The 27,450-nt window shown below is 39.6% G+C and overlaps 1 protein-coding gene across 1 annotated transcript in view; it reads left to right on the plus strand.

Annotated features, from left to right (window-relative positions):
- Window positions 1-8,701, plus strand: part of LOC143286667 (RUN domain-containing protein 1-like) — a 134,254-nt gene extending 125,553 nt beyond the window's left edge. The window contains exons 19-20 of the mRNA XM_076594303.1: window positions 1,438-1,532; window positions 2,256-8,701. Coding sequence (XP_076450418.1) covers window positions 1,438-1,532; window positions 2,256-2,362 — 202 coding nt within the window. The 3' untranslated portion in view covers window positions 2,363-8,701. The remainder of the gene's footprint in view (window positions 1-1,437; window positions 1,533-2,255) is intronic.
- Window positions 8,702-27,450: the final 18,749 nt, after the last annotated feature.

A 27,450-nucleotide genomic window follows, 5' to 3' on the forward strand; every position in this document is an offset into this window, starting at 1 on the left:
TTGTTGAGAGTCATCCAGTCCTTTAGGCCAGCAATGCACTCCTGTGTTTGAGTCACCAGTGCATCAAATTCAGCTATGGAAGCCGACTGATAAAGTTGTGTGTCATCAGCAAAGCTCTCATGCGACATCGCATGATGACTGATGACATCCGACACAGGAGCCACATACAGCACGAAAAGAACAGGACCTAGGACGGACCCTTGTGGGACACCATATTTCAAGGCAGATACTCTAGAGTATGTACCATTTACACACACTTTCTGTGTACGATCTGACAGGTAAGACGTGATCCATGCTAGTGCAGTGTCACGAATACCAAAGGAAGTTTTAAGTCTGTTCAAGAGGATAGAGTGGTCGATAGTGTCAAAAGCTGCTGACAAATCTAAGAGAGCGAGAACAGATATCTTATCCTCATCAAATCCCGAAAGCAAATCATTCACTATTCTAAGAAGGGCTGTTTCGCAACTATGACCACGTCTATAAGCTGACTGGTGGGAATTAAGTAAACCATTCTGCTCCAGATAAGCTAAGAGCTGAGACAATATGATCTTTTCTAGCAGTTTTGATAAAAATGACAGATTAGAGACAGGTCGATAATTTTTCAAACAATTATGATCCAAAGATGGTTTCTTGATGAGTGGACGTACAACAGCAGATTTGAAGCTTTCAGGGAAACAACCAGACAGTAAGGAAGAATTGATGACGTGAGTAATATGTGGCAGTAGAACATCAATACATTCAACCAACAAAGAAGACGGGACAGGGTCAAGCTCACAGGATTTCGGACAAGCGCTTAGACACACTTTCTTCACAAAATCTTCAGTAACCGGTTGGAAACAATGTAAAACAGGACCACTGTACATGCGTTCTTGAACGGGTGAAGAAGGAGACACAACAGAGTCAAGCTTCTCACGAATGCATGATATTTTGCCGGTGAAGAAGTCAGAAAACTTTTGAGGGAGTTCCTGCACCGAAAATGTTGTAGGGAGAGGAGTGTTTTTCATTTTACCTAGTAGATTGTTCGTAGCGTTGAAAAGCTGTTTGGCTGTGGTGCTTGCAAGTATTTCAGAAGAGTAGAACTTTGACTTTGCCCTGTCAACAATGTTTGTTACATTATTCCTGGCTGTCTGAAAAATGTCCCTACTGATGGTCAAACTAGTGGCACGCCAATGCCTCTCAGCTCTCCTTCTCAGAAATTTATTTTCAGTCTAATATCATCATCTTAGATGAACAGACTATAAATAAATAAACGAAAGGAATCATTATATTGTTTATAACATTTTAGGAAACATCACCATCATCATCATCATCATCGAGTTTGTGGCAGATCATCGTCATCATCATCAGCAACATCATTGTATTAACATCTTAGGAATTTGACTTCAACAGATCATCATCATCATCAGTATTATCATGATATTGTTGTTGGTGTTGCAGTGAAAGGAAACTGGTGACATGGCTTAGATTGTTGTTCAGGACACAAACACTGATTGATCAGTACTATCAGGACTGGAGTTATGTGGCTCGAACAGGTCAGTCTCAACTATTTCTCTTCAGATGGCTGTTGTTTTTAGCATATATATATATATATATATATATATATATATATATATATATATATATATATGTGTGTGTGTGTGTGTGTGTGTGTGTGTGTGTGTTTAAAATAAATGAAACAAAGTTGAAAACCAACACCTATTTTGTTAAACGAAAAAAAACAAAAATCTGAATTTTCGCTACCACCCAGCAGCTTGGTTACAGACTACACTTAAAACGGGTGAAGTAATGTTATATGCAGGTGTCACAGTGAGGTGCCTTACATTTGAAGAAGCCTCAGATGTTGCCTGGGGACACTGGGTTTGTACATACTGCCCAGGTTTCTGTGGCATCTGTCTGCTGCAGTTATCAGGTTTTTTTGGGGGAAATTCTTTGTTTTGGGGATCAGCATTGCGTCTGATGATTTCTGATTTGGAAGGGAATCATGGATCAAATGTAGTGACCCAAGCCAGTTTCTTTGGTTTCATCCTATAGATATATATATATATATACATACTCATGCATACACTCAGGCATACCCAAAATCTTTGTATACTGACATGCATACACATACAAAGATGCATGCATACAAGCACAATGTTCACTTATAGGTATGCACACACTCTCCTTCCCATTAATTTTCTACAAACAGTCTGATGGTTATTTCCCTTCTGTCTCCTCTTCTCATACATGTGCTGAATGTTTCTGTCTGCCAACAGGGTTTGAGGATGCTTTGCAGTCACTGGAGAGACTTCTAGTCATCAACTTCCATCTGCCTGTTGACCTGGCAGTCCGTCCTTTCAGCAACATCCGTGATGCTTTCTGATGGGATGAGGGCATCGTCAGGATGGTCAGTTTGGGGTTCTGAGTGATATATCTCACTGGTATTTGGTTTTAGAAAGATGAAACAGCATTCTACTTTCTTTCTTTACACCAACTTCCCTGAGTGTATTTTTCAGTCATTTTATCTGTGATGACAAAGGAAGATTAGTTTTTATTAGTGTACATGACATTCCTTCATACTTTGTTTCTTGTTTCAGTATTTTGTTCCACTGATTTTGAAGAAATTATGATTGTTTTTGTTGCATGAATTTTAGTTGCTGTTTTCTTCATAAGGAATAGATTTATGTACACTTTTTATAGAACATGTAAAAGAATAACATGTCATAAGACTAGAGGGAGTGGGAATGATACTGATCTTTATGTCTCATCAATGACAATGATTTTTTTTCACCTGTTTTATTCTAAGATGAATTATCTCATTTGAGATCAACATTGATTTCTTCACAGTTGAAAGAAAAGATTTTTTTTTCGTACTTCCAGTTGAGAACAATATAGCAGCAGCAACTATGATGACAACAAGAAAAAAAGAACACCAGAATAGTTTATTCCATGTTGCATAGCTTGCTGCAAAGACAGTGTAACAGAAAATTTTGAAAAATTGTGAAATCAGGTTTTGCTGATAGAAAATTTGATGTAAACATTTACTTTAATTTTTTTTGCATTTTTTCACCCAGTGTCCAAGCGTTTTTTTGTGAACGCTTAAGATTTTCCCCCACATATACTGTGCCATGCATGGGCATCTAATTTTGAAATCAGAAGTGGATTTTCAGCCTTTTAATCATGCATAAGCTGTGAAGGGATACAACCGGCTTTTCAAGTTTTTGAGGTTTGCAGTTTGTGCTTTTTCAGGTAATTGGTTGGTATTTTCTTTGATTGATGATTATGGCAGCTGGCCAAGGTGTAATAATTCTCTGCTCAGCAAATATTGACTTTTCATTGTTTAGACAGTGCGTTTAAGGTTTAAAATGATATTTCTGAACTGTTGTTAGAGCCAGTGAGAGGTGTGTGCAATGTGAGTGTCAGCAATCAGTGAAACTTTGAGAGTTTTAAAATAACCACTCCCCTCCAACTGCAAAAAGAAAAACTTTACAACTATAGAGGAAAAATCAGCCAGGTAGGGAAAGGCTGGCCTGGCTCACACACACACACACACACACACACACAGCTGCGTCCAGTTTTCTAGGTGTGTTTTTGACCTCATGCTCTGATATTGGCTGTTTCCAGTATATGTTTTTATTGGTCAGAGGTCCTCACCCACATTTGGCTCAACAGCACTGCAGTTATTTCCCACTTGTGTGGACAGACAGGTGTGTGCCACAGGTGTGATCCAGTGTCCCCATGATGGCCATGTAGTACAATCAGTACAATTCCCTCCAAACAGCTGTTTATGTACTTTTGTTTCATCAGTCTCTGCCCTCTTGGTGAAGAATGCTGGTTGGTTTATCTCCATTCATGTAAATAAGTAAACAAAGTTACATATTGTTACAGATTGTAAATGTTATTTTTCCTCTCAATATTTTATTTTTTGCAGCTTTTGTTCTGTCTGGAAAAGAAAACTTTGTGGACAATAATCCCATATGTAGTCATTTTTACTCTGTTTAGAAATATTTTTTATGGTGAATTCCACAGAGTTGTGATCTCCAGTAAGTGATCAAGAAGCAGTTCCACATTTGTTCACTTACAGTTCTTCTGAAATCCACAAGAAACTGAAAGACTGGAGACATGGGTTGATACCTGTAATTTGAAATGCAAAGACTTGTCATTGTAAGGTTTTGGTGGTGATGGTGGTGGGTGTTGAAGGATTGACAGTGACAGGAATGGTAAGCATGGTGAGGGTATGTAGTCACAGCAAATGGCCATTACATAACATAGTTGACTGGCATTTGTTGGTGCACAGCTACTTGTTCAACTTCATTTGTATTCATTTATTTTCCATTTATATTTTTGCCATGTATTAAGTTTACTTTTCTTTCCCAACCCCTCCCTTTTTTTTCTTTTTTTTTTTTTTTTTTTTGAAAGCTGGAGGGGGCAGGGAGATGCGCTCTAGAAGTCTCCTTTAATGACATTAACAGTTATGTGTAGTCAGATGATAATCTCACTGCCTATGATTCTCAATACAGTTGTTTTGTTTATGCTCCTGAATTCTCATTTACTGCTGCACTACCACTGGTTTGCAGTTTCAGTGCATCAAAAGCACCAACCTATATGGTTTCATTGTTATATTCTGTGCAGACATTTCCCATGGATTTATGGTGAAACAAAGTATTTCATGGTCAAAACTTTCTACAAGCTCACAGCCATCAAACTGCATTTGAAATGATTTACTGAGGAAGCATTATGCTTGAGGAAGCATTATGCTTGAATAATGTTAATTTAATAAGAATAATAATGATAAAATGCAGGCTTATATAGTGCACTACCCCCATCTCAGATGGGACTCGCCGCACTTTACAATAAAATATACAAATTTGAGACTGACGTAAAATAGATACAAAGTCAGCACAGTCTCACATGACATTGGCTAAAATATACATACATTAAACTAAGTGACACAAAAATATATAAATCAAGACAGGCTCCATGACAGTGCCAAATCACACAGGCGCAAATCACAGCAAAACAGAGCACATCATATTCGTCACTGTAAAAAATAGATAAATAAGAACATGAAATAGAATAAAATGAAATAACACCAAGGGACCAGGCATCACGAAATACACACTAAAATTATCACAAATGCATACAAATCAACACACAGAGCACATCCAGCAGTAAAATCATAGCAAGCATATACAGATGAAAAAAGTTTCAGTCAGAAAAGAACAGTTTGAAAAGACATGTTTTGAGTCCTCTCTTCAATATAGGTGTTTTGGTATAACAGAGGTGTGATGGTAGTGAATTCCATTGTTTAGGTGCAACAAAAGAAAAGTAACATTCACTGTAAGTTTTTGTGCGAATCTTTGGAATAATAATGTGCACTTGTCATTTGAAGTACAGAGTTGTCTGGATGGTGAATAGATCGAAAGTAGACCCAAAAGATATACAGGACAAGAATCAGTGAAGAAATTATGACAAAGGACTGAGAGTCCGTATTGTATTCGTGCCTGAATGGGGAGCCAGTGAAGGGAAGCGAGTAGATGAGTGATGTGTTGTTGTTTCTTAGCTTTGAGAGTGAGTCATGCTGCAGAGTTTTGAACTTTTTTAAGTTTGTCAACACAGTGTTTGGGGTAGCCAGCACTGAGGACAACAGCACTGATCTTTTTTTTTCACTATATAAAGCAGATCATAACTATGACATCGAATAATCAGTGCTAAAGCCAGGCTTGTATGGTGACTTTGTTGAGGAATGCATTTCCACCTCACGATATGGGGGTGGTGAGGTAGCTGGGACAGCACAGCTTGTGAGGGAGCCAGACAAAGACACTGAAATTTCTGAAAACAATATCTGTGCAGTCATGGTCTACATTGTGGGTGACCTGTGATGTTGACATCTACAGTGTTGAATGATTTTTATGTATAGCCAGTGGATAATTTGCAGCTTTGATAGTTTTTGGAAACATATTCACATCTTCTGAGCAGGCCAAATTTCATGCAGAGAAATCTTTGAACTGTAATAGCATACTCAATACAATGCAATGGGATCCAACACCAACACATTTTAGTGAAATAGGCGATACCAACAAAGAATGAAAAACAGCCCATGTTTGTACAATAGTCAATCATTTTGTACATGGCCTTTGTCACTTAAAAAAAACAGATTTTTTTTTTTAACAAAGACAAGAAAAGTGCATGAGACCAAAAGAACATTTATTCATTGTAATTGTTAAGTCTTCTTTGTCCACTTTCCAAGTCTTATCTTCATCCACTTAAATGATAAGATAAGAATAACTTTATTATCTCCAACTGGAGAAATTTGGTCAGGTGCATTATCACAACATAGACAAGTAAACAACATGGGGACCATAACTGTAAAAGTCAACAACAGCTTTTACGAATATTATGAAGATACAAATGTAAAAAAATATCACATACACCGTTTCATACATACATCCACACACTGCAGGTAATAACTAGTATTCTTAATGTAAAAAAAGAAAGAATTAAGAAACATTATTTGAATATAATTATAAACATAGCCTACTATGCACATAGAACACACACACGTAGATGACACTGGTAGATTTGATATTGAGTCCTCAAAATTTTGTCTCAGACTTACCACTTATGAATACTGAAACTTAGACATAAGACAGTCTTTCACTCTGTGTCTAAGATACACACTTTGCCAAACAACTAAAATATATGTAACATACTGATGTCAGTGTTAACTTGGTGTATACAAACACATGTGCCATTATGGGTGTTGATAGTGAATTATGAAATGTGCTTTTGTTTCTTGGAAAAAGAAAATCTCAAAACACCTTAATAGTGAAAAACCACATCTGTGGCTCAGATTTTTTTAGAGTTGTGTACTTTCAGAATATAATTTGACATAATCATCCTTATCTTTCTTTTTTGTTTGTTGTCAAATCAACTAATGTTCTGACATTTGGTAATGTCTGTTGTAACACATTGCCCCATTGTCTTATTGTATGTCTTACAAATGGTACTGGGTCTAAGAGTAATGTTGACCATGTGCATTGGGAGATGTATATTTATTGAATTATTTTATTCTTTGTATTGATCATGTGCAATACGTCTTGTGTGATATGTTGATAATTTATATCACATATATATATATACACCTAGGTCTCTTTTTGAGTATTATTGATGGGGTCAAAGTAGCTACCTTGTTTAATTAACTACGCATATTCAGTGCTTGCACACTTCACATTCCTTGTTTTACTTATAGATTTATATATAATTTTATGCATGTTGATCTTGTGTTTCATTATATATAAACCACATGTAAAAACATACTACACACACACATGAATGTATACAGTATATATGATCTTGGTATCTTCCTCTCTCCCTCTCTCTCCCTCTCCCTCTCTCTAAATGCAGTCATTCTGTGCAGTGTTTTGGGTTGGTTTCTATACATATCTTGATTATAGGACATGCAATCATGAACCAGTAAGTGAAAGTTTTCACACATGATGACCAGATAAAATGTTCCAAGCTATTCCAGTTCATGCAGTGGATTAGTTCCTGCCATGTCCTTGACCTTTAAGACATATGGAGGTATTACTGTTAGCTATATTTTACTGTTAAAGCCTGATTCACAGATTCATTCTCAAGATTTGTGTAAACAGTTATTGAAAAAAAAAACCCAACACTTTTAATCATGATAAGTAGGTCTTCCCAGGTTTAGACTACTCACTGTGTTGTATCTGTACATCAAGTTTCATCACTGTCAGTCGAATGGTAGTCAAGAAAAAGAAGAAATTTGAACGAAAGAAAACCTTGTCATTTTATGGTGAGAAAGTTCTAATCCATTTATCCAAACAAAACTTTAGACTTGTCCAAAGTAATTTACATGTGGACAGATTATGCACAGAGCATGATGTTAGATCAGTTCAGACTAAGATAAAACAACGATTTCAGTTGGTTCTGATATACTGTAACCATAACCTCAAACCACACCAAGACTGGTGGAATGATTTGCAGGAAATAACTGTTTACACAATTTCTGAGAATAAAAGTCATTTTTGGACATTTTGATGTTGCATTTTCATAGCAAGTTTCTTGTAATTGTCTGAACATGTTTTTGAAATGTAAAATTGCGCCCTAAGAAAAAAATTTTTTTTTGGAATGAAACAATGTGAATGTTACTAATATGGTACTTATTATCAGAGGCAGTGAGTTTTGACCATGGTGATTTCTTTTTTACTTTTATTTTAGAAGTCAAGGTTTGAATTGAAGTTAAAGAAATAAATCAACTGTGTATATTTAAACATTTGATATGATGTTGACGGGAATTGTGCAAATCATTATGACATAAGGAAATGAAATTATGTTACAATCACAGGGAGATAGAACTGTAACTTTTGTCATGTCTGAATGCACAATGTGATATCTCTTGTTAAATTGAATTGTTAGGACAGTGATTCTGTTGTCCAGTGGGATATCATATTGCTGTGTTATGCAGGTGATCTAATCTTTTTGTTTTTTTCGCACTCTTCTTCTTTCTTTTGACAAAACAAAAGACAAACAGTTATTGTTCAGTTTGACCAGTTATTGATTTCATGAAATGTTGATTTTGCTCAAATCCTTTATAATTATGTCTGTCATAGTGCATTCAGTCCATGACTCCTTTACTTTTTCATTCCATTATTTTCTCTTCAAGACTGGTGACAACAATAAAAAGAATTACAATTTATTTCTCTGATTGAGTTTGTCTGGAGACTGTCTTTTCTTCCCACTCCCTCCTCCTTTTGCTGTCTCTATCTCACTCACATTTCAAGTCATCAGCTTCTTCTGCATGATCTAGAGCTCTCAAGTTGGATGTTTTTTCCTGGTATGTGAAGAGTGAGTGTATGTACGTGTGTGTGTGTGTTTTGTTTTGTTCTTTCTCTCTCCGTTACAGGAGCCCTAGATAGTGAATACAAATTCACTGGACCTATGGCCAAAAATGGCTACAGAATCTTAGCTGTTCTCTACTGTTCTGTTATTCTTTTTAGCAAGTTTTTTGTCCTTTTTTTTTTGGGGGGGGGGGGGGTATCAACATTTGATGATACAGTTTCTAATGAGTACAGACATGCACACACACACACACACATACACCCCGGGGGCATTTTTGTTCCCCATTCTGCTGACACAGTGTAATCATTTGCCTTCTGTGTATATTTCTCTTTTTTATAGCGATATATTTGTGTACTTATTTACTTATTTTGCATATTTATTTCCTTTTAGGTTAATATTTTATGTTAGATTCTTGAAGCTTCACCATCATGGTCAGTATATTTGTTGGTCAGGTATCTGTTCCCTTTTTGAAAAATGCTTTTAAGTTTTTATTTATTATAAACAGATGTGGTGCAGCAAAAATGGATCAGTCTGCATGCTTTAATGCCTCCTTGAAACTGGACCTGTGCTCCACAACACAAAAATTGTCAGTGTTGACAAAAAGATGGTCATGGAAGATTACACAGACAGAAACAATGGACAAGACACAGGCGACAGGATCACATGCATACACATGCATGCAACATAATGCTAAAAACATGTCTGAAAAAACAATGTATATATACAAGTATGCACACCCATCTAGTCTCTCTCTCTTCTCTCTCTCTCATACACATATGCACATGCTCACACACACTCAAGCACTGACTCTTCTCTCTCTCACACGCACACACATACGCACATGCTCATACACACACACACACACACACACACACACACACAAGCATTGACTTACTTCTGGTCATTGTAAGAGGCTGTAATTGCACATGTATAATCATATGTAGACAAAGCCCTTCATCTTTTGACTTTTCACTTCATGGCCTGATCACATGTGATTGGTATCTTGGAGCTGGAACTACCAGGCTGACAGACATCACTGGAACAGAAGTCTGTCTGATGTGCTGGAGAGTAGCCCTTGGTGGAGCCCTTGGTGGCTCCTGCTGGGCTGCAGGCATGTTAGGCAGGGATGCAGGAGTCTCGAATAGTGTCACAGGAGACTCCAGCTGGACAGCAGGCGGGTCAGGCATGGATGGTGAAGAGGAGTGTGTCTGTTGCCGTACTGTACAAAATGTCACGTTGCAATTACGACATTTTGTACTGGTGTGCGCAGTACAAAATGTCACAGCATTACAATTTGTCACATTTGTGACATTTTTTCCACATTGTCGTATATATATCTATGTCAACTGCATCCCAAAAGACATCCTTTATGGAGAGCTTGCCATGGGGCAGAGAAGCATCGTCCGCCCACAGCTGAGATGACATTTGCAAACGTGACATGAAGGTGCTTGAGATCAACACTGAGTCCTGGGAGGACCTTGCAGGTGACCGCAACAGATGGAGAAGCACTCTCAAGAATCAGCTACGGATTGGTGAGGACAAACTCTCAGCTGCTGCAGCAGAAAAGCGAGCTCGCAGAAAAGGGACGGCAGCCAACAGACCAACATCAGCTTACACATGTGACCACTGTGACAGAGACTGTCTCTCTCGCATCAGTCTCTACAGTCACAGGCGACGCTGCTTGGTCCAAGCAGGTAGCCCAGTTAGACATTAGGTCGGATATACTCTATCCATGGTCAGCCATGACCGAAGGAGGCCTACATCTGTCTGCGGTACAATTTGTCACACATGAATACACCGTTTTTTGTCGGGTCTGACTCGTCAGTTGTGTAAAGTACAGTTGAAAAGGTGAGTAAACGATGACCACTACCACACAGATACTCATGGCCCAGTGGTTAAGATGTCTGCCTGGGGAGTGGAAGCTTCTGAGTAAGATCCCCAGCTGAGTTAAACCAAAGACTTTAAAACTGGTATCCTAGCATAGGTCAGAGATTACTTTGACGTAAATTGCATTGTTTAACAGCATATCAGTGTGTCATGAATACTACTGTACCTTGTACAATGTAGATGACTGGTGGCCAGTGACAATGACCACTGGTCACTTTGACTTAAAAGTAAATTTTTGACTCATAATAGATAATTTCTGTCACCAAAAAATTTCTGCACCTTGTATAAGGCAGGTGACTTGACTGGTGGTTAGTGCCATTGACCAGTGGTCACTTCAATGTAAATTGCAGGTTTTGACTATTTAACAGCTTAGTAGTGTCTCCTGTGTACTACTGTACCTTGTACAATGCAGATGACCAGTGGTCAGTGACAATGACCAGTGATTACTTTGACCTAATAAGTCAGATTCTGACTCTTTAACAGCTTATTACTGTCTACAGATAATTTTTGTACCTTAGATAATGTATATGACCAGTGGCCAGTGGCACTGATGGAGGTCAGTTTGACGAATTTGCAGATTTTGACTATTTAACAACTTGTTAGGGTATCCTGAGTACTTCCGTACTTTTCTTTTATAATGGAGATGACCACTGGTCACAGATCATCTGCATTTTATAAGGTTTGTTTGCTGGTTGATTTGGGTTTAACGTGCCTTTCTGCAACTAGGCGATCTCATCACGGGTATGCTTAGACGGAGAGAGCCCCCACTTAAGGATGGTGGAGCAGATCCAGCCAACTCATACGAGCCAGTCACATATTGCACTGACACCGGGCTGACCAGTCCTGATACTGTTTCCTTTAGTGCCAGGCGCCTGGCATGACAGCTGTTAGATTGCCTGTTTTCATGTCTTTGGTTTGGTTTGACCCGCGACCTACCGCTCTCAAGAAACAGGGACATGCCACACATATATTCCAAAAGATGCACATGCATACGCCCAGCGTTAAACTGAACATATAGTAGGGGGCATTAAATATAAATCCTGCACTTTGTGATAAAAATATAATAATTGACATACATGTACAATAAGTCCTAATGAACCCATTAAGCGAGGGATCCACTTTTCCAGTGGCTTGTGGCAAGCGTAAAAATTAATTAAAATTAATTACGAAGACCATTTATACCACTCACACGCGAATGGGACACCATAGTATTTAGCAAGGCGGGATGTGGCATGACCCCGGCCTGACCCGCAGCTGTCAGCACCTTCCCTATTTCAGAGACTGGCGCTTAGCGCGCACTGCGCTGGTTTGGTTGTTCTCATCGCCCATGGCAGACCAGAAACTGAAGTACGGCAATCCTTAGCGACAAAAGTTAGATTTTTAAAACGAAGGTGTTATGCCTTTTTCTTTCTTTCTTTAAAAAAAAAAAAAAAATCATTAAAAAAAATCTGCTATTGAAGTGTGGTAATCAACAATAGGGTATTGCTACTGCGTTTAATTTTTAGATGAAAGTATTATATAACTGTAACTGTACAGTTAACAAAAAAAGTGAATAAATAAATTAATAAATAGATAAATTAATAAATAACGAAAGAAAGAATCACACACACACACACACACACACACACACACACACACAGAGAGAGAGAGAGAGAGAGAGAGAGAGAGAAGAAAATTAAAAAGGGATTATTTAGTTTGTACAAGACAAAATGACCTAATTAATTTACGGACTTAATGGTAGCTATTGACAACCCTGTAGATTGCATATTCTGTAACGAAGTATGCTTAAATTGATTTTTTCGTATGATTAGAGCATATAGCCCTGAAGAGGCCTTCACAGTCGACAGGGTTCTAAACAATGTGAAATTGAAACTTAAAGAAATGAGCTCGCCACAACTGTCTTGCTTTGTTCTCAGAGAGTTATGTCATGTCAATGCAGACAAGTATGTGGTTGCTGTGATCCGCCACAGTCCAGGTCGATGACTGAAGACGTGGTGGAAATCAACTCGAATCTTTGTGCGTTATGTCAAACAGCATCACAAGAAACTTTGATCTGCCCAACCAAGCGAGAATGTGCTGGTTACGCCTATGTTACTGAAACCCTTGCTGATTTTAAAAGATTAGGACATTGCCCAATTCTGTTGATCTGTCTTTGATGAAGGAGATGGATATGAAGCAATGTTTCTACATTTTTCTAAGTGGCAGAAGAGATGTAGAACAGAGGAAAGCAGGGACAACCTCTAAAAGGAGACTGGGAGCATATATATATATATATATATATATATATATATATAAGAATTTCAAATCCAGTGCTAGTCCTGTGAAAACAAGAAACATGTTTGGTATTCATGCGAATAAATTAATGCATTTTTTTAAACAGTGATGAGGGTATACTGCAAGGAGCTGGACTTAGGACTTGATTACAAGATGAGAAACTGTGCAGAAGAGCTTCAGGATAGAAGTCTTTTAGTTAAATTTGCTTCAGGGGACATGGTAACAATAGATGTGTACCATACACATGCTCATTTAACTCTATAGACGTGCTGACAATCTGTCAAATGCAAACTCACGAGAGAAAAATAAAGACATGGACGATGATATGTCTCAGTTGTGTAGAATATACACGTATGGACTGGCACAATCAGGAATCGAGCAAACTGAAGTGCATTCATCACGTATCAAACATAAACTTCGCACAGCTCTTCCAGACCCCATTGCCACTTTACAAAGCAGAGAAGTGTCCTAATGTTTGACAAAAACCTCGGTGATACCATCAAGAAACGAGCAGTTATGATTCAGAAGCCTCACATCTGGCAAAAACCGCTGAGCTGATTAGAAGTGATCTGTTGTAGCCAGATAGTTCATTCAATGTCAAATTCATCCACAGAATGTCAAGAAAATTGTATACATTTCACCTAAAAGGCGCCCATCAGCATGATGACCAGTGGGCCAGATTCCACTGAAGAATTAACCACTCCACACCAGATTCAAACTGTTGTCAGTATATCACAGATAATTGCATATAAATGCAAAAAATCATTAAAAGCAACATCACATATGCAGCGCAACAGGACACAGACATCATTCCTAATCTACTAGCCTTTAAGTTCATTGTCAGACAAGAAAGCTAGGGCTGGTTGAAATCCTTCATAGCCTTGGCCTTGGAATCTCATACAAGCATGTGTTGTCTATTTCAACAGATATTGCAAACAGTATATAGCAAAAATTTGAAACAGACGGTGTAGTTCTTCCGCCAAGAATGATGACAAACATTTACATAGTTGGAGCGGTCGATAAAATTGACCACACCTCACAAGATTGACAACAGCGGGAAACACCTTCCATGGGATATTTGATGCAGAATAAGCATGAAGACGCAGATGCAATTATGCACTTCACACCCCTAGTTCAGCAATCGGTGTCAGCCAGAATGGAAATAATGCCCCCCCCCCCCCCACCCCCCCTCTGTCACCTACACAAAAGTGCATCCAGTTGCTCTGACCTCCAAAGATGTCTAAATACCACCATGTAACGTCAGTGCAAAACCAGCCGTCAGACTTGAAAGCAAGACGCGCAACACTGAAAGTGAATGGTTGGTGTACTGCAAAGGTGTCAGCGTAGTGAGCAAGGCCGGAGGGGCGGATGAAGACATCAAGAACCGCATCAACAAAGCGAGGCATGCCTTAAACACCCTGCAGCCAATTTGGAACTCTATATCTCTTTCCACTCACACCAAACTGAGGATCTTCAACATCAACGTTAAGGAGTCCTCTCGTGTGGCTCTGAAACATGGCGAACAACCAAGACGAACACAAGGGAACGACTGGCCTTCATCAATAGATGCCTGCACCATGTTTCAAATGATCAGATGACCAGAGACAGTATCAAATGCCTGCCTCTGGAGAAGAACCAACCAGGTGCCCATTAGTGAGGAGATCAGGAAGAGGAAATGGGGCTAGATAGCAATACCCTTCGAAAGCCTCCAGACGACACCACAAGACAGGAGGCGAGCTGGCTGACCAAAGCAGACCTGGAAAAGAAGCTTGGAGGATGAGATGAATGCACAGCCGGATGGACATAGGCCCGGCTGAAGAGAGCAGCCAAAAACCGAGTCCGCTGGAGTACTGTTGCATCCCTATGGTCCAGAAGGAGTCAAGAGGCAAAAATCAAATAAGAAAGTCACTGCAAAGGTGTCATTGAAGATGAACATGAGATCGCCACTGGTACACTTTCCTGGTCAGACTTCCATGCTGCACGTCATGAGTATCTGGACAGACATACTAGCAACATTGGCCATGCTATCAGAAAATGTGCACTGAATCGCAATGACAAAACATGTAATGGACGTCGTGCAACCTGCGGTGGAGCATCCAGGGCAGCATGGAGTCATTGGACCAATCTGTGTATGCCCTGGGCAAGAAAAAAAGTGAAATGTGAAATTACAGTCACCAGTGTGCGCAACGGTATATTAAAATTTCTCCTTATCCTCCCACATCGGACTGCTGTAAAGGACTGCAGGACAGAAGGCAGTCAGGCATCAGCGACAAGACCCACCACCCTTCCTTGGAAGCACTCTTTACCCTTATGAGAATGAGAAGGATTTTACTATTCTACAATCATTCTTCTCCACATTGAATCTAGTACGATATTGTCTGTCAGTGCTGAATGAAAGGCAAAACAAGCGAATTGAGCATATACTATATGTTTGCGGTTTTTGTGAATGCTTGATATGAATTAAAAACGTATCCAAGCAAAAATGTTTTAGACATGCGTGTGGTGCCTCTGGAAATTGGCAGAGCTGATCGACCTTGATTATACTTACATTCACAGATTTACGATTGATTTTCTTTAATTACAAGTATATAATAAATAATAATAATAATAATAATGGTATTTATATAGCGCTGATAAATGTTTGCATGGACAGTGTGTTGTTAAGGACAACGCCGAGGTTCCTGACTGAACTGGACAGAGGGATGGATGTACTGCCAAGTTTGATAGTATTAGTTGTAATGGAAGAGAGTTTTTGTTTAGTTCCTATGATCATTGCTTCAGTTTTGTCCGCGTTCAACTGTAACTTATTTAGAGTCATCCAATTTTGAATATCCAGGAAGCAGTTAGATGTTTCTTGCAAGAGCGACAACAGTTTTTCAGGTGTATCACTCTTCAGGAGTTGAGTGTCATCAGCATAAGAATGATGACTGACATTATGGCGGTTGATAATTTCAGCGAGAGGAGCAGTGTACAGTGTGACGAGCACTGGGCCTAAAACATCCCTGTGGGACTCCATGTTCAATTTTAACGGGTTCAGACTGGAAATTATCAACAATGACAGACTGGAATCGATTAGTGAGATAAGATTTGAACCAGTTTAGAACAGTGCCGTTGATACCAAATGTAAAATGAAGACGGGAAAGAAGGATTGAATGGTCTATCGTGTCAAAGGCGGCTGACAAGTCGAGAAGAGTGAGAAGGGAGATCTGTCCTGAGTCGGACGCTAGCAGTAGGTTATTCAGGATGTGGAGGAGAGCGGTTTCGGTGCTGTGGTCAGCACGATAGGCAGACTGAAATGGGTGGATGAGATTGTTGAAACAAAGGTGATTGTTGAGCTGCTATATCAGTTTCATCAATGTCATATCTTAAGAGACTGAAGTACTTTGCAAAATATCAACTCATAGCAGAAGAAATTCAAAAAGAGGCTTAGTTGCTATCATAAACGGCACCCAAAGATCTAGACACATCTTTTTTCCCCTCCCCCTTCTTTTTTTTGTTTATGTTTAATTTTTGTTGTTGCTGTTTTTATATATATATATATATATATATATATATATATATATATATATATATACATATACATATATATATATTGTTTAGGGTACAAGTAGCCCAGAGAAAGATGAAAAATATGTACATGTTCTTTAAAGTGTATGAGCAACATAACAGTGCACATTGAGATTAAACAACGACCAGTTAGCATCACTGACATTGTGACCTATTTTCTATTTTTATTTTATCTTTATTATTTTTGTCACGAAACACCCCTGAAGACATTTACATAACATAGCAAGTACATAACAGCATAATTAACATTCGGAGACCACATTCTGGACATTTCCACTTGTGAAATTGGGTAAGAAAACGAAATAACCGAGAAAATAAGTGTCATTTGTTTTGAACTCAGTGACCTACTTTAGACGCTGACCACACCCACTTCCGGTGCAGTGATAAGGTGGATCCCTTGCTTAAATGAACCACAAATGAATAAGGAATAAGAAAAACCAAACAGAATGTTTTTATCACGAAGTGCAGCTTTCACCTGTTTTTCGGACTTAATGCCCCCTACTAATACACTTGAAGGAGAGAGGGTGGTGAAGGGGAGAGGGTGGTGAAGGAGAGAGGGGGAGAAGGGAAGGAGAAAAGAGGTGCACACAAGCACTGGTGCGCACAGAGATCGCCAATGAGCCGTGACAAAAACCAACCAACCAACAGTAACATGACACAATTCAAAACACTGTATTTATCAAGTCAGCTGTCAGTGCATGAAAGAGATTATGTTTTAAAGACTATTTCTATGTAAAACAAAGTGACTTAACTTCAAACCATTGCTTTTATAAAATCACCTATCATGTCGATGCATGGAAGAGCTTTGAAGTTGATTTTAGTGTGGGAGTAATGGTTAAGCACAAATAACAGCATGTTTCACAATAAAACAACCAGGCGTGTTTTTCAAATAACAGCATGTTTCACAATAAAACAACCAGGCGTGTTTTTCAAATAACAGCATGTTTCACAATAAAACAACCAGGCGTGTTTTTCAAATAACAGCATGTTTCACAATAAAACAACCAGGCGTGTTTTTCAAATAACAGCATGTTTCACAATAAAACAACGAGACGTGTTTTTCAAATAACAACATGTTTCACAATAAAACAACGAGACGTGTTTTTCAAATAACATGTTTCACAATAAAACAACCAGGCGTTTTTCAAATAACAGCATGTTTCACAATAAAACAACGAGACGTGTTTTTCAAATAACATGTTTCACAATAAAACAACCAGGCGTTTTTCAAATAACTGCATGTTTCACAATAAAACAACGAGACGTGTTTTTCAAATAACAGCATGTTTCGCAATAAAACAACCAGACGTGTTTTTCAAATAACAACATGTTTCACAATAAAACAACCAGGTGTGTTTTTCAAATAACAGCATGTTTCACAATAAAACAACCAGGCGTGTTTTTCAAATAACAACACGTTTCACAATAAAACAACCAGACGTGTTTTTCAAATAACAACACGTTTCACAATAAAACAACCAGACGTGTTTTTCAAATAACAGCATGTTTCACAATAAAACAACCAGACGTGTTTTTCAAATAACAGCATGTTTCACAATAAAACAACCTGACGTGTTTTTCAAATAACAGTACGTTTCACAATAAAACAACCAGACGTGTTTTTCAAATAAGATGTTTCACAATAAAACAACGAGACGTGTTTTTCAAATAACAGCATGTTTCACAATAAAACAACCAGACGTGTTTTTCAAATAACAGCATGTTTCACAATAAAACAACCAGGCGTGTTTTTCAAATAACAACACGTTTCCCAAAAAAACAACCAGACGTGTTTTTCAGATAACAACACGTTTCACAATAAAACAACGAGACGTGTTTTTCAAATAACAGCATGTTTCACAATAAAACAACGAGACGTGTTTTTCAAATAATAGTACGTTTCACAATAAAACAACGAGACGTGTTTTTCAAATAACAACACGTTTCACAATAAAACAACGAGGCGTGTTTTTCAAATAACAACACGTTTCACAATAAAACAACCAGACGTGTTTTTCAAATCAGTTGACAGATGTCTGAGCAAAAGCAGAAAAATGAAACAAAATATAACTCATTATCAAATTACGAGGGATGTTCATTAAAAATTTCCCCTGACCCACTTTCCAGGTACTGAGAGGAACGAAACTCACCACAGTTATTAGTCTTTCTCTGCATAGTATACTAGGGAATTTGATTAAAATTTGCCTTGGGTTCAAATGTAAGCAACAAAACTGTTCTTTCTACGATAAAATAAAATAAATTATACTGATCACACTGATATGAAGTTTACCACTGAAAGGGGGGGGGGGGACACAATTAGATTTAGATTTTTGATAATTGTTATTCACATTTCTAGCCGTGAGAGAGCGCCTGACAGAGTCGCAAGGTGAGAGTATGTGACAGAGGTAACGCAAGCTCAGAATGAAGCTCACCAGAAAGCGTTTAGCGCGGTACAGTACATGTGACTGAGTCATATCAGTGCCGTCGCGCTGATGCTGACCTGTACCTCTGTGAACCGGACACTGCGGCAAAAAAAACATACGGTACAGAAAATAACAGAGCTCTTTTGGGTCAAAAGAAAACAAACATTTTCACTGTTTCACGTATTTTATACTAAATTGGTAGAAGACACAAATTTCATTTTATGAATGTTTTCCATTAATTTTTCTTACTACCAGTCATGTAGAATATGAATTTGTAAATACGTGTTAACCAGGTTTGTTTGGATGAACATTGTCGGAGCACTGTCCAGACAATTAATTCAGAAAGTATGGAAGGCAGATGACTGCAAGATCAACGAAGATCATGTCTTGATTTGAAAAGAACGGTATGTTATCATCTCCAATGTTAAGTATTTAACATACTACTGTTAATCGTATCAAGAATTGGAACAGTATAATTCATAATGACAAAAGTTACCCTCTTTATCTCAAGAATTGTGATAAAAACACTGGATTCTTTGTATCTTTTTATTCGATCAATCAACAGAAAACTGACTGGCTTTATCCTCACAGTGAACAGATATGTGAGATTACAGCAAAACAAAATGCAATAAAAGTAAAACTATGAAAAACAAACAAACAAAACAAACAACAGCAATCCTGGTAACATGCAAAATAATCATTGTAAACACATGCGTATATTCAATCAGACTGAGAGACCTCCATTTCTAACGAGTTCTGGGGACTGACACATTCTCATCTTCCAGGCAATCATTGCTCTTTGTCACTGTCTGCATGATGCGCTTCATTTTGCAACCTTCATACTCCAGCCAACTGCATTCTGTTTCCCACGCTAAATTCACGTCACTACTGCGCCAGGGCTCATAGTCACCTTTGCAAATACCGGTTTATTTCCAAAGAAAAATATGAAAAAACATTCCGTTCTTTTCAAATCAAAACATGATGTTGGTCGATTTTCCCACGTCATCTGCTTTCCATACTTTCTGAATTAATTGCCTGGACAGTGCTCTGACAACTGATGTTCATCCAGGCAAACCTAGTTAACTTGACACGTATTTATGTATTTATGTACTACACATTATAATGAGCACAGCATGAAGTATTTATTGTGAATTGCGTAAAAAGTCAACTTAAAATTGTACTTAAGCACTAAATGATCCCGTGCTGCCTTCGTAAATTCACTGGCCTTTGCAGTCAGTATATAATACCGATTTAATTCTTTATAAAATGCTGCATCATGCAGACAGTGACAAAGAGCAATGACTGGAAGACATGCACAAAAGCAGTTTTGCGTCTTCTACCAATTTAGTATGAAATACATGAAAATGAAAATGTTTGTTTCCTTTTGATCCAAAAGAGCCCCTTCACTTCCTGTACTGTTATCTGCGGCAGTACCTTGCTCACAGAAGTATGGGTACCATCAGCGCGGCAGCAGTCAGTCATATGCACTGTACCGCGCTAAACACTCTCAGGCGAGCTGCAATCCGCGCGGCTTGCTTCACCTTCACCTTCACCTCTCCCGTAGTCTGGGTTCAGACCGTTGGGGCACCGCTGCTGACCTGACCACCACCCCTCTCCACTCTTCACGGTTTTCTGATTTCCTCAGGGCGTCACCGAGCGTCAAGCCTGTCCACCCCCGGATGTCGTCTTCCCATCTCTTCTTCTGCCGTCCTCTCCTTCTGCCTCCCTGTACGGTGCCTTGCAGGAACGTTTTGGCAAGACCAGATGATCGGGAGATGTGTCCATACCACCTAAGTTTGCGTTTCTTCACTATGGACAGAAGGTCTTCGTAGGGTCCAATACTTTGCTTGATTCTGTTCTTCACTTCCGTGTTAGTGATGTGGTCTCTGTAGGAGATGCCAAGTAGTCTACGAAAGCATCTCATCTCGACAGCTTGGATTCTTCTCTCGATGTCTGCTTGCTTAAACTCCCTCATAAGCGCTGGTCCTGCGCCTCTTTGTAAGGCACTCTCTCACAGACAGAAGTGTGAATAATAATAAAATCAAAATATAATTATGTTTTTGCCCCTCTACAGTGGTAAATTTTCATAACACCCATTTTAAAGAACAGCTCACAAGGGTGAAAAGAATGATTCATTCGTTTGTTTATTTATAGTATGTTCATCTAAGATGATGATATTAGACTGAAAATAAATGATATTATTATTGTTATTTGGATTATTATCATTCCTATCATAATGATTAGTATTAATTAGAAATCGACATTTCTGTATATTCGAATGAAAAGGGGGGCGGTTGAGGTGGAGGGGAGGGGGGCAAGGGGGGGGGGGGCTAAGAAAGGAAGACTCAGACAGACAGACAGACAGAGAGACTGAGAGAGAGAGACTGAGAGAGAACAGAATGTAGAAAAGATAGAGTACAAAATCTAAAATGGAGAGGGTGTCAATGACTGGAGAAAGAAAGAAAACATAATATTGGAAGGGTGTGTGTGACAGGCGGGACGGGGGAAGCGGGATTCGGACAAAAAAAATTATCAATAATCAAATATTGTATGCACTACTTCTGTAGATTATTATTTGAAAAGAGGTTCATGTGGGGACCTACAATAAACAACCAACTGGACTATTTATATTTAACACATAGCTAGCTAACTTTAATAAAGAACAGTTTGAAATATATAACTTTTTCCAAAAAATGTTAACATTTGAAACTAGTAACACGTGTTCCGTAATTTCTGGAGGCAAAAAAGGTTTCATTACTAAACAGCGGGTTAAAACATGCTCTACCGTTAAACGTCCCTTGCAAATGCATTCAATATTTTCACAATATTTTGTGTATGGGGCATTTAATAATAACCTAAATGTCATGCTCTTAACAGCCCTGCCAGTTCTTTTAGCATTTAATAAGGCAGAAGGGTTAACTTCTAAAGACAGAAAGGAATTTTGCATATTTCTTTCAACAATATTACACATTTCAGATGATGATAAACGATGAGGAAGTTCAACTGCATTTAAAGCGTTTTTAGCTCCAAGCTTTGCAAGATGATCTGCACGTTCATTAGAGAAAAGCCCACAGTTCTATACTAGAAAAGAATGAGACAAAAAGAAAAGAGAACATTTTGGAAATTGGTGAGTTCGGTTTTAGGGCTAACTTGGAGTTGGAAACACACACACACACACACACACACACACACACTTTTCGATCTTTGGTTTCAATGCCCAGCTTCGTAGAACGGAAGTCTTGTCGCAGAGCTCAACGTCGTTCAGGTTTCGCCCAGATCTACCAAATATCAAATTATATGACGATAATTGGCGTTTCGAAATCCTACTTCCGATTTGACAACTGCGATTGAAACTTGCATTTTTTCCACTTCAATATCTTAGAAAACAGAACTTCAACAACCAAATTCACATGACAGAATTTGGTATTTGGTAGATCTAAGCAAAACCTGAACTACGTTGAGCTCTGCTCTGTACAGTCTACACAGTTTCACATGACAATGACTATAATATACATATGTAAGACTAAGTGATATAATTTTTTTTTTAAATCATATACATGCAAATTGACACAGGCGCCATCACCATCTCAAATCGCACAGCAAAACAAAGCACGTCACATTCACCACTGTTAAAAATAAACACTAGGGAACCAGGTATCACGAAAAGGACTCCAAATTCATCACAGGTGCATACAGATCAACATAAAGGGTACATCCAGCAACAACAATCACAGCAAGCATATGCAGATGGAAAATTTTCAGTGAGAAAAGTACAGTTTGAAAAGACATGTTTTGAGTGCTCTCTTGAATGCGGTTGTTTGTGAGGGCAGTGAATTCCATTGTTTAGGTGCAACAAAAGAAAAGGAACGTTCACCATGAGTTTTAGTACGAATCTTTGGAATGGACAGTGTTGGCTTGTCATTTGAAGAACGGAGTTGTCTGGATGGTGAATAGACAGAAAGTAGGCCTGAAAGATGGACAGTACAAGAATCAGTGAAGAAATTGTGACAAAGGACTGAGAGTTTGTATTGTATTCGTGCTCGAATGGTGAGCCAGTGAAGGGAAGCGAGTAGGGGAGTGATGTGTTGACGTTTCTTAGCTTTGAGAGTGAGTCGTGCTGCAGAGTTTTGAACTTTTTGAAGTTAGTCAGTACATAGCCTACGTGTTTGGGGCAGCCAGCAGGAAGAGCATTTCCATAATCTAATCTAGATGAAACAAAAGAACAGACCATGAAGTCTTTGTGGTTTCTGTGATTAGATATTGCCGAATGGAGCTGATTTGTCGGATTGCTGCATATACTGACCTACAAATGTGGTTGATGTGTGTGTCAAGCGCGTAAACTAAATTGCGACGGTGCAGATGCTGAGAGAGGTATGTCTGAGGTCCCACCCAGGATAGATGATGGCTTAGGCAAGTCAGAAAATGAGCGCTTTGAGTGAATGAAAAGTGCCTCTGTCTTGTTATCATTTAGTTTGTGATCTGTCGTGTCATTTAATGAAAGCATTTTTAAAGAAGAAAGAATGAACTTTTCGGAGGTGGGTTCAATGGTAAATTTTGAGCCAGGTTTTTTAAAAATCGAATAAAAGTAATCAATCCAAATGTAGAGAACGTGATTTTTTTTTTCATTGGTCTATCAAGTCGAACTGGTTGAGAGGAGCAATGTCCGCAACCTATTTTTGTCACTAACCCTCTCAGACCAGAAGCAGACCGTGGCGTCGGCAAACCTTTACTGCACTGCGTTTTGAAGACCGAACAAAGTGTTGACTCCACTTCAGTTCGGGCGTTCAGTTTTACTTAAACTGCCTTACACACACACAAGAAAGAAACACTTTGGGCGAAAGAACAAAGGAGGTTTTATTTTCTGATATATTTTTCAACTCGATGTATGCAGTATTGTGCTTGCCGCTATGGCGAAGTGAAAAGTGATAAAAATACGGTCCGTCAGCCATTGTTTCACAGCATCACATAGTGGACTTCGCGCGCGCGCGCGCGCGTGTGTGTGTGTGTGTGTGTGTGTGCATTGTGTTGGTGTTTGCGCGTACGGGTTCAGTGAGTGTTCCCCGGACTCTCCCCCCATCCCCCCCCAACCCCCCTTTTTTAAAAATTATTTTTATTTCGTGTTTTTTTGTTTTTGTTTTTTACTTTTTAAAATTATTTATTTATTTTTTTATTTTATTTTTATTTTTTTATCAGTTTGGGGAATATGTAAGAAAACCGTCTGAAAAATGATCTTGCGGCATGCACTTTTCTGGGTGCCGAGTGACTATATGGAGGACGATGACAGATTCGAATAGAAACTTAAGTGACAAGACCAATTTTGAATCAGAACTTTCACAACTTCGTGGTAGCCCTGGTATCATATGTTTACCAATGAGGCGAACGACGTGACGTGACATGCCGAGGATTAGAAAACTTCAAAGAAGAAGTTCTGGAGCTTCATCAAAGCAAGAAGAACAGAAGGAGTGGGCATCTCCCCACTTAAAGAAGCCGGGAAACTTGTCTCCGACCCCAAGGAGCAAGCACAGATCCTGAACACCCAGGTCTACTTTGTATTCAGCCCCAAAGACACCATCACAGCTGAAGAGTTTGAACAGCGGTGACCCCCTGGACCCAAACTTCCAGACTATCCGGCATGCGACGACATGAACATCACAGAAGATGGAGTGAAGAAACTCCTGCTCAGCCTTGACCCCAATAAAGCCTGTGGCCCAGACGGCATTACTCCCAGATGGTCGCAGAGGAGATCACTCCAGCCCTCACCCTGCTCTACCGCATCTCATACTCCTCTGGTACCCTACCACAAGACTGGAAACAAGCCAACATCACACCTGTATTCAAAAAGGGAGAAAGATATAATGCAGCCAACTACCGCCCCATCTCCCTCACCTGCATAGTCTGCAAGCTGATGGAACATATCATCACCAGCCACATCATGTATCATTTCGAGAACAATGAGATTTTCTGTCCAGAGCAGCACGGCTTCCGACGCGGACGGTCATGTGAGACTCAACTCCTAGGGTATGTGGACGAAGCGACCAGAGAGATTGAGAAGGGAAACCAGGAGGACACTATCGTCCTCGACTTCTCAAAAGCATTCGACAAAGTCAGCCATACCCTACTTGTCCACAAACTACGTCGCTACGGCATCAGGGGCCGCACCAATGCCTGGATCAAGGACTTCCTTGCGGACAGACAGCAAGCTGTGGTGATGGAGGGAACAAGATCTGACTTCCTACCTGTGGAATCCGGCGTCCCCCAAGGCTCGGTCCTATACATAAACGACCTTCCTGATGGCATCAAGTCGAGAATCCGCCTATTTGCCAACGACACCATGTGCAGCAAGACAATCATGAAGAAAAAAGACGAGCGAGTGCTGCAAGAAGACCTACACTCCCTTGCCACCTGGGAGGAGAAGTGGTCCATGGAGTTCCATCCGCAGAAATGCTCAACGCTGAGAGTCTCTCGGAAGCGGAACAAGATCGCCCCTGTGTATGAGCTACATGGACAACACCTGCAGAATATCAACACCACTAAATACCTTGGTGTCAAAATCCAAGACAACATGCAGTTGGCCCAGAATCGCACATTGACTCCATCACAAAGAAAGCCAGCAAGACCCTAGGCTTTGTCCGGCGCAACCTCAAGATCGCCGCTAAGAGCTCAGGGCGCTTTGCATGAAAGAAAAATATTACAAGTAACATAAAACATTCATGGCCACTCCGGCGTTCTACCCCCCCCCCTCCCGCCCACCCGGGCCCCATCCCCCACTCACACTCTCCCTTTCCCACTCTACATACATCCAAAGTGAGCTGACACGGGTGTTGTTGGATAAAAGGAAGCTGAGAGTACTTATAGATGGGTTCAGTTTGAAAAAGATGAGTAGTGATGAGCGAAAAGCAGTAACAGAATCAGATGCACGGATATGATAAAGAAGGTTGTTCCAGATGTGAGGGGCAGCAACTTGAAGAAGAAAGAACGTTCACCATAGGTTCTTGTATTGACGCGAGGAAGTTTCATAAGGTAACCGTCAGAGGAAGAGCGGAGATTTCTTGTGGGAGTGTAAACACTGAGAAGGTCAGAAAGACTATAAGTAAGTCATGCGGAGTGGAAAGCAGAATAGCAGAGAAACGCAACTTTGTTTTTAATTCTTGCTTCAATGGGGACGGAGCCAATGTAGAGTGCGGACTGAGGTGAGGAGAAATGTGATCAGAACGTGGGACGGGCAGCGTTGTTTTGAAGTTTTTGAATTCCGACGCTGAAGAATATTATGTGGACAGCCTATGAGAAGAGAATTACAGTAGTCAATTCGTGACAGCACAAAAGCAGAAATAAGAATTTTAGTAGTTTCAACAGAAAGATACTGACGGATAGAGTTGATGCGACGAAGTTCACAATCACTTTATTTAATTTTTATTCTGAGTTATTTGTTTACTTTTATCTATTTGCTTATCATAGTTTATTTTCACTTTGTTTGATTTTCCTTGTTTTGTTGTACAGTATTTATCATTTTTATTTATCTGTTCAGTTAATCTAAGGACTTATATATCCATTTATCTGTTTACTTCAGTAATTTTCATTTTTTCCATCAACTCAGTTGAGGCCGCCTGACAAAGCGCGTTTGGCGACGTTGCTGGTCAAGCATCTGCCTAGCAGATGTGGTGCAGTGTATGTGGATTTGTCCGAACGCAGTGACGCCTCCTTGAGTAATATATAACCGAACTGAACTGAACAAAGCCGGATGGGAGGAAATGAATACCATCGCACTGGGCAAGGTCGTTCAGGGCTTGGGTCATCAGTGGACTTCTGAAGGGTGTGGGAGCCGAGGCCGGTCAACCTGGCGTTTCAAGGAAGACATCTGTTAGAAAACTTCGAGTGTCGATCGAGTTGTTTATGGCAAAGGCCTTGGTAACACTTTGTGGGAGCTTTGCAGCTCCGCATGCAACTGCACCTTATATTAACCGAAAGGGCCAAAATCCTTTCCCCTCCTCTCTTCTCTCTCCCTCTCCACGCTGCGCACCTCCCCACAAGTCAGTAATTGCCAGACAAACGGCTGATGGACATTGCAGGAAGAAGATGGCGGGTACTGATTGGCTGAACAGTGGTGCCGCGGCGCTTGACTGACAGTTATGAGAGGTCTCAGAGAACTTGCAAGACAAATACATCCATGCAGCCCCAAACTCATGTTGACTTCAACCCCCTTCTCATTGGCTAAGCCTAAACCACAGGATCTGGAAATGTTTGTAATAAGTTTGGAAACCAGTAAAGCTTTTTAACTCAGAAAACGGCTATATGTTCCCATTTACATCCAAGCGGTATCAGCAAACATCAGTAACTTCACAACACATAGTCACATAATTATGACATTATTTTGAAATGGGCCTGCGCGCACGAAGGTTCTTCCTCTGAGTCGTCTGCTACGCCTCTTAACCTCCGAACACTGGCGCCAAGTCAAGCG

This window comes from Babylonia areolata, chromosome 10, assembly GCF_041734735.1.
Source record: "Babylonia areolata isolate BAREFJ2019XMU chromosome 10, ASM4173473v1, whole genome shotgun sequence".
In the NCBI taxonomy this organism is placed as follows: domain Eukaryota; kingdom Metazoa; phylum Mollusca; class Gastropoda; order Neogastropoda; family Buccinidae; genus Babylonia; species Babylonia areolata.